This window comes from Lactuca sativa, chromosome 8, assembly GCF_002870075.4.
Source record: "Lactuca sativa cultivar Salinas chromosome 8, Lsat_Salinas_v11, whole genome shotgun sequence".
Taxonomy (NCBI): domain Eukaryota; kingdom Viridiplantae; phylum Streptophyta; class Magnoliopsida; order Asterales; family Asteraceae; genus Lactuca; species Lactuca sativa.
Window position 1 is genome coordinate 16,249,924 of NC_056630.2, and position 11,284 is coordinate 16,261,207.

Below are 11,284 nucleotides of genomic sequence, written 5' to 3' on the forward strand. Positions count from 1 at the left end.
CCTTTGTCAAATAACTCCTGAAGTTGCATCATTAGCTCCTTCATCTCCGTCGGTGCTAATCGATAAGGTGCTTTTGCTATTGGCGTCGTCCCTGGCAACAAGTCTATTCTAAACTCCACTTGTCTATCAGGTGGTAATCCAGGAAGACCTTCGGGAAATACTTCCGGATAATCACACACAACATGAATATTTTGCATCACCTTCTTTTCCTTCTTAGCATCGATCACGAATGCTAAATATGATGTACATCCCTTGGTCAAACATTTTCTGGCTTTCATTAGGGAAATGATTCCAGAATTCACTCTGCGTTTGTCCCCATACACCATAAACGAATCTTTCCCAGGCAGGTTTACTTTAATTATCTTCTTCTTGCATAAAATTTCGGCATCATTGGCGCTAGCCAATCCATTCCAAGCACGATGTCGAAACCATTAAGTTCGATAGGCAATAATTCCTCGTGGAACTTATTCCCATTCAGATCAATTAACATGTTTTTCATACGATGGCTAACAGGTACAAACTTGCCACTAGCAACTTCGACTAATAAGGCATTATCTAGTCTATCAACAGGCAAAGCTAGTTTTCTACCAAACTCATGCGAAATAAAAGAGTAGTTGGCTCCAGAATCAAACAAAATTTGGGCAGGCAATTTGTTAACGAGAAAGGTACCTGAAGCGACATCAACTTCATCTTTAGCAGCTTCCAGTGTCATCTGGAATGCTCTTGCCTTTGGCTTTGGCGGAATGTTGGGTCTAGCTGCCTCCTTCTTCTTCGGGCAGTCCCTCGACATGTGTCCCTCCTCACCACAACCATAGCAAACCTTCTTAGAGAGGGTGCATTCATTTGCATAGTGCCATGGCTTTCCACACTTGTAGCACGTGGTCGCTACCTCACATTTTCCATGATGCTTCTTCTTACATTTGTCGCACCATTTCGCTTCGCCTCTACTTCCCCTCGAACCAGACTTCGAGAACTTGTTTTTCTTATTGGACCCTGAAGTTCCATCGAACTTCCTCTTTTCACCAACTTCTATCCTTTCCAGACCCTTTTCCTTCTGCTGGGCCTCCACATTCTTAGCTACACGAACAACCGTTTTCAGAGTAGTTGCCATCTTGACTGTCGGACCAAAGTCGGCAGGCAGTCCATTAGCAAACCTCTCAATCTTGGAGAGTTCCGTTGGCACTAGGTACGGAAATAACTTCATTTTCTCAGTGAATGCAGTAGCATAGTCATCTATGCTCATCCTCCCCTTCTTTAAGTTTTAGAACTCATTGTTCAGATCAATCAGGTCTATCTCTGAACAATACTGCACCCTTAACTGTTCCAAGAACTCCTCCCATGACATTTTCAGGGCTTCTCCTCGTGGCATAGTATCTGCCAACAACTTCCACCAACTCAAGACTCCAGTCTTCAGTTGTCTGACTGCAAAGATAGTCTTCTGTTTGTTGCTACAGTCGCAACTTTCAAATACCATCTCCATTTCGGAGATCCAATCCATTATCTCAACAGGCTTTGGGCTTCCAGAAAGACTTGGTGGCTTGGCGCCCAAGAAGTTCTTGTACATTCGCCCGTCCTTGTTGTTTCTCCTTTCCGGATCGTTCCTTCGTTCTCCTTGAGTCCCAACTTGACTCATAATGCGACTATTGTTCCCTTCCTCCGATTGTTCGGGAATCAATTCGGGTTCCTCAATAGGTATGATAGGTTCGTCCCTATTATCATGCAACATTTGTCGCATCTCATCCCTTTGTTCGGCTAGCATAGCCCGAATCATGGCTTGCACCCCAGCCATTGTTATTGGTTCTGGTGCTGCTGCTACAACAGGTATTTGCTCAATCACTGACGGTTGATTCCTGTTTTCATCCGCGTTTCCAACGCCACTCCTTGTTCTCACCATTTTTGATCTAAACACCGAATAAGGCAAAATTTAGATCTTTATTCACGATAGATATTCAAATCATCCTTATTACTCTGAAACGTTTACATGCTAGTTCTAATACCGTAGACATACGCTTAGAATCCTACACACATAAGGTTTCCAGATCCGGTCGGCAACAGACCGTAGATCCGAATAATTAATATCATATATGGCAACATATAAAATTTAGCACATAAAAGCATTTTAGGCAACTTTCCTAAAATAAACTAGTGCTCGTGTCTAAAATCCAACAGACACACATCTCAAAATTCCACTTAGCATTCTAAGTTTAAGTCTAGAAATCCTACAAATTCCTAGTTCGCTTAAACTAATGCTCTGATACCAACTATGACATCCCCAAAATCACGCCCAGAAAAGACCGATTTCATTTATGCTTTTTAAAATAATTTCAGAGTAAATCCTTTTGATTTAAAAGTGTTGCGGAATTTGTTCCCAAAACAAAACATGATAAAATAATATTTATCAAAACATTTCATCAAGAGATGCATTTTCATTATATAGTCAAAACTCAGGATGTCATGTTCCGATACAGACCATAAAGCATAAACGATAACATTACAAGTCATTCAACAAATATATACATATACAGACTTGTAAACAAAACAACTCGATGATTCATCCATCTTACGCCCTTGCGCCACTTCCTGTAATACAAATAAAACTGAGTGGGTCAGGCTTGGGAGCCTGGTGAGCATATAGGGTTTTCAACCCACAATAAATGAATTATATTTAATTTCACCAACCAATCACTATCCCGATTACCCATTCCCGTTATCCTCACTTTACGTCCCTAAAATAACATCTATCTCAAGGGACCTAATCTAGGATTTTCATCGGGACGGACATTACTGCTAAGGGGTTTCCTCAACAATAGATATCCTAAAGGCAACCATGAGGGGGATAGAGTACACCGGTGAACACATCGTTCACAACACCTACAGGTTATGAACCTGCTAGCGTTCCACTGGACTGTCTAGAAAGAATCCGTGGTTGTTATCCATACTCCGCTGAATAACTAGATCAACAACAACAACAACAACAACATCGAGACCTCTCATCTGTTTATTACACACCAACTATCTACCCATGTTCTACCCAACATATTAGTAAATAAAAATATATATTTTCATACATAGTTTAAAACTTGTATATCATTTTCATTCAATACATATTCCACATAACAGATGAGGCACACCCACATAACACGTATTTCATAGAAAGTAAATCATATCTATGAGATAGAAGAGAATGAATATACATTCACACTTATAACAACAAAATTATACACATAAACAACAATATACTTAATACACTCAAACCATACTTGTATTATTATCGTGTTTATGAAAGGTAGTATACACTCACTTGATCAGAAGACGATCGGACAACACTACGGCGTATAGAAGTAATATTCTTCGGTAGATCTGGAAGATCTCCACAAAAATCGAACTTCTCGCGGGCAGAGCTTCGGCTCGGGAATCACGCTCTTCAGGATTCTCGGGGCTTCAGATCTTGCTTCGGGACTCGGGAATGATACCGGGGATTCGGGGTACTTCTGGCACACAAATCGATGCAAAACGGGAGAGAGAAGAGAGAAAAATAGCAATTGAGTCGGCCGCCCTCGCATCCTATTTATAGGAGGCTGGAGCCTCGGAGTACGCAGGGCGTACTGCCTCAGAATCGTCATTGCTTACGTATCCGAAGAACTCGAGTGCGAGGTACGTCATGCTTCGCGGTACGCGGGGCGTACGCTAGTACGCTGGGCGTACTTCGGATGAGTCCGATGACTCCTCTTCGGATAATGCCGGATTTTTCAATTAAATTTAAATACAAAATATTTAATAAACTTTGGAAATTCATATCTTCTTCATACGAACTCCGTTTTCGACGTTCTTTATATCCACGCGTAGGTGAGACTACGATCTACAACTTTCGTTTAGACTCTGTCTGCTAATTTTGACTTTATTTTTATTATTTATTTTTAATAGGCCGGGACAGAAAAACTTCGTTATAAATTCATAACTTCTTCGTTTGACGCTCGTTCTCGCCTAACTTTTCACCGCTTCGATACCAACAACGAGACCTTCGATCCTCGTTTAGATGGCTTCGGCTAAAAACAGCTCGATCTCAAATCGAGTATTTCAGGCTGCATACCGCTAAGTCGAAACTTCGATAAGTCATAACTTCCTCATACGAAGTCAGATTTGAGCGTTCTATATATTTTCGGAAGCCTCGATTCCACTACTACAACATTAACCAAAGATATCAAGTTTATTTTACACTTAAATTTTGACGCTTATTTTTATTCTTAATTAATCAAACCACATAATTAAGCAATTAAGCACAAAACATATAATACTCAAATAATACACTTCTATTATTTCAAAACGGGTTACAAAGGTTAACCTAGACTATTATATCAACATTAATGACAGTCCCAGAAACACAGGCGTTACAATGTTGTGGGCATGTCAGGACAAACCAATCGACATGCGGGACCTCGCCACGTTGTGGAAATCTCTTTGTCACATTGTGGATACTGGAAGAATGCCACACTTTTCATTAAGTGTTTAATCCTTACATATCTAAACCCATAATTTCAGATATGATATATTTCAATGACTTAATGGATAAAGTTTCAAACTTTATTCGTTAGGAATCCACCACAAGGCAAAATCTATAATTCTATGTCCAATAAGTCCTTAATGAGGATATAAATTGAACATATACACAAGGTACTCCATACATGACTCTTTTTCTTATTCATTAGAAGCCTAAAGACCCTAGAAAGCAATCACAAGCTCTAAAGTTCTTCAAACTCCAAGAACATCCAATGAAGGAACCAAAATCATACAAAATGAACTTAAATTTTCATTAAGAAGAAAAAAGGTCAAGATGAGAGTTTTATACTTCCAACAACTAAGAAATCTAAAGGAGATGATGATTCCAAGCTGGTCCCTTGCACAAAAATGATATTTCTCCTTCCTCAAGCATCACCAAAATCCAAGAACAAGGTCTTCACTTAAGCAAACAAGCTGTTAAACATCCATGGAGTCTAGGGTTTCGTGTTGAAGGGTTAAAGGCTGAAGAGGATGCCCTAATCCTTGAGATTAGGTGCTTAAATATGGAATAACCCCTATAAGATCATGGGTTTGGGCTGCAGCTGCTGCCACGTCGCAACGACCATCAGCTACACGTTTTATGTATTTGGCGTGCCACATCGTGGTGCTCCATTCACCACGTCGTGACACTAGAATCTTCCCAAAAATCCAACCTTTGATCCCTCAAAGTCCTCAGCCGACCCATCCCGGGAAACGAGTGTTATAAGATCGCCATTGGAAGGGGAAAATCGTCATAGGAAGAGCTCCTAACTAGGGGTGCAAACGAGTCGAGCCGAGCCCGAGCCTGGCCAGGCTCGGCTCGGGCTTGTTTAAGTTCTAAGAGGCTCGAGCTCGAGCTCGGCTCGATTCGAGCTTCTTATACTGAGCTTGGCTCGAGCTCATAAATAATTATACAAGCTCGATTCGGGCTCGAGCTCGGCTTGTTTTTTGTCTGACTTGCCTAAATAAGCTTAAGCTCGGCTCGAGCTCGTTAAGAGGCTCGTTTACTAATACCCTAAATTCTTAATCCACAAATATTTTAATATATAAAAAAATAAGAAATTATATTATATAAATGCTCGTTTAGGCTCACGAGCCTAATCAAGCTTAGTGACATAGGCTCGAGCTGAGCTCGTTTAATAAATGAGCTTAATATTAAGCTCGAGCTCGGCTCGGACTCGTTTAAAATCGGTTTCGAGTCGAGCTTTTAGCGATCCGATCCCGAGTAGCTCACGAGTAGCTTGGCTCGTTTGCACCCCTACTCCTAACTCCTCAAATCGTGATATGAGGAAATGAGTGGGAGGGGATGCATCTTATTTGTTAAGTTTCGTTCTACTTTCAAGATTGCATGTTTTTCCAAAATAATCCCATTTAACATATTTGTTACATCTAACTTTGAATTTTTTTATACCTAGTCCTTCCCTATCCATAAAAAGATTTTACTGGTCCCCTTTTCACTTAAGTGAATCAACACTTAGTCAATCACATTCACATTTTTGTCACTTTTTACCTTCAAACTCTAAATGTTATAAATTCAACATCTAATTTTTCCAACTAGCATTTAAACTGTTATTATGATCCATTTTATTATTCACATTATTCTAACTCATTTAGTTATATATTTATCATTTTTTTTAATAACAATTTTAAATCTACTAAAAAATTGTAACAAAAAAAGTCAAGCCTTATACAAGAGTTTGAAGACAAAGTATGAGAGAGAAAAAAATGTTAAGAGTGAGCGAGATAGATGTTGAATAATAAGACTTAGGTGTGGTTTTAGTGGTGCCATATAGGTGGTGAGGTTTGTCTTATTTATTTATTTTTTTTAAAATTAAAATTAGTTTTAGAAAATAAAATATTTAAAAAAAGATAGAAATGTCATCCTATATTGATTTAGGATCAACCAGAAATTAAAACCAAAATAACTATTCTCATAAAAAAAAATTAATGACCGAAGTTGTAATTTTTATAATGAACATAGATAATTTATTTAGATTTGTCATTAAAGTATTAACGTTTAGTGATGCATCTTGATACGCGGCAACATTCATCCATTTTTAAACCCCATCTCAATTTTTGAATTTGAAAACTTAACTAAACCACAAACATACGCTTTCAATCTCTATTATTATTATTATTTTAAGTTTTTTACTTTAAATTTAAACGAATAAACAAATCCCTCCGATCTCTCACACACAGCCCAACACGTGATTGCTTTGCTTTCATGTCACAAGATTTGTAATTCGAAGACAATCGAAAAGCTTTGTCAGCGCGCTTTCATACAAATTCAAATAAATTTCTTTCTACTTATACAACTCCGCCAGTAACCAGTTAGGCGCCTACTTCATCTTAACATTAACCCTAACCCTAACAAGTAATAGCAATTGATTCATCCTTTCTCTGATTTTAGCTCCTCTTTAGATAGGTAGCTGGAGTTATTTTCTTTTTGCTGACGTTGAATCACCGTTTCTCGATAATTTGAGCTTTGTGTACAGTCATGGATGGTGGTGGAGCGAGATTTAAATTCAAGGTATGTTGTCCGTCGATTTGTGTGGAATTAAGTTTAGATCGAATTTGTTTTGGTGTTTGCTTGAATTGATGTATCTTGGATTGATTTTCGTTGTTAATTGGTTTGTGCAGAAGATGAAGTACGAAGAATTTGAAGAAGAATGGGCAAAACCCTGCGATTTTGGATCGCGTTTTTACTTGGAAGGTATTTCAATCACCTTCTGGTTCGTTTTGTTGTAATTCGCAATAAGCACTACAATTTTACAGATCTTGATGATATCATTACTTGAACTAAAAATTATCAAATCATGGAAGCTAGTAATCTGAGATAAAATCTATCGTGAACAGGTGAATTGGGGAAGAACATTCATTCAAAACATGAACTCAATGCCAAATCCAACATTTTACCCTTTGATGATGCTCCATCATGTATCGAATCCACAAAAAATTGTGAGAAACGAAGAAAGATAAGTCTCGATCTCAACTCAGAAGATGTTTCAAGTTCTGAGTGTGGAAGTACTTGTGGCTTTATGGGAGAGAAAGAGTCGATGAGAATATGGAAACAAATGAAACAAAATGGGTTCCTTTCATCCTCTAATGGCGGTGTATTGGTGCCACAAATGCCAAAACCCCGTGGGAAGAAAAGAGGAAGCATATCAGTGATCAGTAAAAAGATAGAGATGGCTAAAAAAGAACAAGTCGATAAATTTGCAAAAGTTGCTGCTCCTAGTGGACTTTTAAACGAACTGAATCCCGGGATTATAAACCATGTAAGAAACAGAAGACAGGTTCATTCGATAATAGAGAATCTTGTAAGATCTTCAAGAAACAAGAACAAAATTAGTAAGGATGTTGAAGATGATGTTCTTGCACTGAAGCTTTCATCGGATTCAACCATGGCATCAGAGAATATAAGCTCTTTGTCGAATGAGGAGTCAGGGAATATCTCTACTGTTGATTCACTTTCAGTTAAAGGTTAGTTTTAAATATTTTATAAGCAAATTCATCATCATCTTCTTCTTCTTTATATGAAATATGAGAGATGGTTGTTTTGTAGCTGCAAGTGTAGCTTGTCAATGGTTGGAACTTGTTCATCAGGACATTAAAGGGCGTCTTGCAGGTAATGTAGAGATCATAACTTTGTAATTCCAGATATGTTTTTAGTTTAGAATTTGAAAACAGTTTTTGATTCTGTTATTGCAGCATTAAGGCGAAGCAAGAAAAGAGTTCAATCTGTGATTCAAACAGAGCTACCTTTCTTAATATCAATGGAGTTATATTCACCTGTTGGCATTGAGATGCATAGATTCAGATGGACTGCTCTTTTTGATCAGATGGATAAATCACTTTCTGAAGAAGAAGAACATCTTGTGAGTCTTGTAATATATGTTAATTTTGGTTTTCTCTTTTGTTAATTCATCTGAAAGAAAGAAGGGTATTTTTGACAATTCGCCAGGAGAAATCATTGAACCAAGTGAGGGAAATGTTATCGCATTGTGAACATGGTCTCCTCCCTTTTCCTTCAGAGATTGGTTTGCAAAATAACTATTTGTAAGTGCTTGATTTATATTTCATTTAATGAATTTTAAATTCGGCTTTCACATATTCAAAGAACGAGATCTTCTCTTTCATGCAGATTTCAGAAAGTAGATAGGGATTTAGCCGTTAGGGCTGCTGCTGCTGCTATCTATTCGACATCCAATTTTCTACAACCTGCACAAAACCTACCAGGTTTCTGATCATTTTTGACCTAATTGATATCTGTAACAATTTGTCAATGTTTAACTTAAAGTTATACTAGGTTTCATGTTGTTGTATTTATTTCGAAGATGAATTACAATGGAGCAATCGGATTTATTCATTTCAATAATTACTGATGTTTCTGTTCGATGATCAACATGAATCGATGATCATAATGTACAAATTTACACGTTTAAGCTAAGTTTCCTGAAATTACAATTCATCTATTAGATTCAATGAATATTTTCATTGTAATAGCCAACAATCGTTGAACTGAGAAGAAGCACTTTTGCTGAAGCTATGGACCTTCATCAAGCAAAAATGGGTGCAAAAAGGTCCCATTCCACCATTAACGCTGGAGGTTTTAAGCAAATAACAAGCTGATTTGCATCGATCTCTTCCTTTGAATCTACCTTGAATCAGCACTCCGAACGCTCTAGTTCCGTTCTCTTCCTCGAATCCATCGCCGGAATCGGCCGGATCTATCTTATCCTGGAGCTCTTCCACAAGTATGATTCCGTCAGGAGACGACGGCCGCTCTTTAACCACGTTCGGCCAGTCCTCCGCTTGAACCGCCTTCTCCGTTTTCACTACGCCGTCGGCGTATATCTGAACCAGCAACGGCGCTTGTCTTATGTTCTTCACGATTTCTGTCACTGAATTTCTCATCCATTCGTCAAATTTCTCAGAAACGCCGGGACTATCGCAACTACGATCGTACTCTTCGCCGTTAACAATCGCTTCAGCCGGCAATAAATCGAAGCTGGTTTCAAAGAGAGACGAAGGCGACCTGGAATCAAGACGATCAGAAACACCAACAGCAGTCACGTTCCCAGTCGCCGCCGTCGAGATTCTCGAGAATGTTGATTTAACGGCGAGATTGGGAATCGACAGTGAATGCAGGTTGTTAAACCTAGAAACCCGAACCGACCGATCATCAAGGAAACCACCTGCCGGCTGTCGAAGTAAACAATCACCGGCTCCTCCGTACCGAATCCCGAAACAGGCCATCGTTAGCAGCCGTCGACGGTGTTGCTAAAGAAAAAATAAACCATTAAGTAATTCCTTTTTTCTTTATTTCTAGTGGGTGAGAATCAAAGAGAACTGTCGTGGACAAAGAATGGCCATTAGATGGAGCAGCTGCACACCTATGTTTGTCGCAGGTATGCGCGTGCCGCTTTTCAACTAACTTGTGTTAACCGCCGTTTTGCTGACATGGCTTTTCCTACATGGAATATACGTGTTTTGCTTTTTCATGCAAATCTATTACGTTATTTTTTTTTTCTTTTTTATTTAGTGCTTGATTTTAGGGTTGGGTTATTCAAATAATCCAAATACCGATTAAGTGCTTCAGGTCTTCAACCCATTTGGTGAATTCGAACACTCATATAAAAATCTACAATACACACAAATATATACTTTTCAAGTTCTATAAATAATACACCAAAAATTTCAAAATTTTATAACTGCATCATAAAGAAATCAACTTAAAATAAATAACTAAATAAGTTTGAATTATAAATTGGGGGCTTATAAACTACATGACGAACGTTTTGGTTGAAATGTTTAATAAATCATGACGTAATGGTGTTGAACGTACTGTTATAACAAAACACGGGGAATGTTACGTTTATTATGTCATAAAGTAAATTATACGAACTTGTGAATTAGGGATTAGATTTAGAACCGGAAAACCGGATGAAACTAGAACTGGAACCGTTATAACCAGATTATATAGAACCGGTTCCGGTTTCGGGTTTAAAAATTGACTTTATCCGGGTTCCGGGTAATCCGAGTTTGGGTCCATCGGGTCTGGATAAACCGGGTCTAAAAATCGAAACTGGTGATAGGAACCGGAACCACTTTTAGGATTGGAACCGGTTTTTTGTGAAACGTTTAAAATATGCATATCTCATTCGTTTCAACTCCGATTGACATGCGATTTTTTCCAACATGTAGTTTAAAGTTTGTATATGATTTTAGACTATAAATTTGTCATTTTTAGTTTTATATTCATTGACTTACAGTGCTTCAAAGTTGAGATATCAAAGATGAAAGTTTTTAGTTTTTCAGTTTTTTTGTATTCTCTGAATGTATTAAAACATGCATATCTAATTCGTTTGAAGTCAGATTGACATGTGGTTTTTTCTAGCTTGTAGTTCAGAGTTTGTACATGAGCTTAGACTATAATTTTGTCTATTTTGGTTTAACATTCAATGGTTTATAGTACCCCAAAGTTGAGATATGAAAATTGAAAATTTTCAACTTTTCAGCTTTTTGTTTTTGTACTTTGTATTGTGTTAAAATGTTAACACATGCATATCTCATTCGTTTAAAGTCGGATTGATATGAGGTTTTTTCCAGAGTGTAGTTTAGAGCTAGTACATGATTTTAGACTATAATTTTGTCAATTTTGATTTCATATTCAATGACTTACAGTCCCCCAATGTCGGGATATCAATATGAAAATTTTCAAAGTTCAAGCCACTAAGTAGTAATT

The 11,284-nt window shown here is 37.9% G+C and overlaps 2 protein-coding genes across 2 annotated transcripts; one reads left to right on the top strand and one right to left on the bottom strand.

The window, feature by feature from the left end:
- The first annotated feature begins 6,695 nt into the window (after window positions 1–6,695).
- Window positions 6,696–8,941, top strand: LOC111919655 (uncharacterized). Its single transcript, XM_023915222.3, has 7 exons — window positions 6,696–7,066; window positions 7,177–7,249; window positions 7,393–8,019; window positions 8,102–8,164; window positions 8,248–8,414; window positions 8,501–8,595; window positions 8,681–8,941. Exons 1-7 carry the CDS (start codon window positions 7,034–7,036, stop codon window positions 8,781–8,783), a joined length of 1,161 nt encoding a protein of 386 aa, XP_023770990.1. The 5' UTR covers window positions 6,696–7,033; the 3' UTR covers window positions 8,784–8,941.
- Window positions 8,885–9,840, bottom strand: LOC111919656 (uncharacterized). The gene has a single exon (XM_023915223.3). It carries the CDS (start codon window positions 9,793–9,795, stop codon window positions 9,031–9,033), a length of 765 nt encoding a protein of 254 aa, XP_023770991.1. The 5' UTR covers window positions 9,796–9,840; the 3' UTR covers window positions 8,885–9,030.
- Between the last annotated feature and the right edge of the window lie 1,444 nt (window positions 9,841–11,284).

Coding starts and splice junctions, on each gene's coding strand:
- LOC111919655 (XM_023915222.3), top strand. CDS start 7,034: ATGGATGGTGGTGGAGCGAGATTTAAATTCAAG. Junction 7,250..7,392: donor ATCGCGTTTTTACTTGGAAG/GTATTTCAATCA, acceptor TATCGTGAACAG/GTGAATTGGGGAAGAACATT. Junction 8,415..8,500: donor CTGAAGAAGAAGAACATCTT/GTGAGTCTTGTA, acceptor ACAATTCGCCAG/GAGAAATCATTGAACCAAGT.
- LOC111919656 (XM_023915223.3), bottom strand. CDS start 9,795: ATGGCCTGTTTCGGGATTCGGTACGGAGGAGCCGGTGATTGTTTACTT.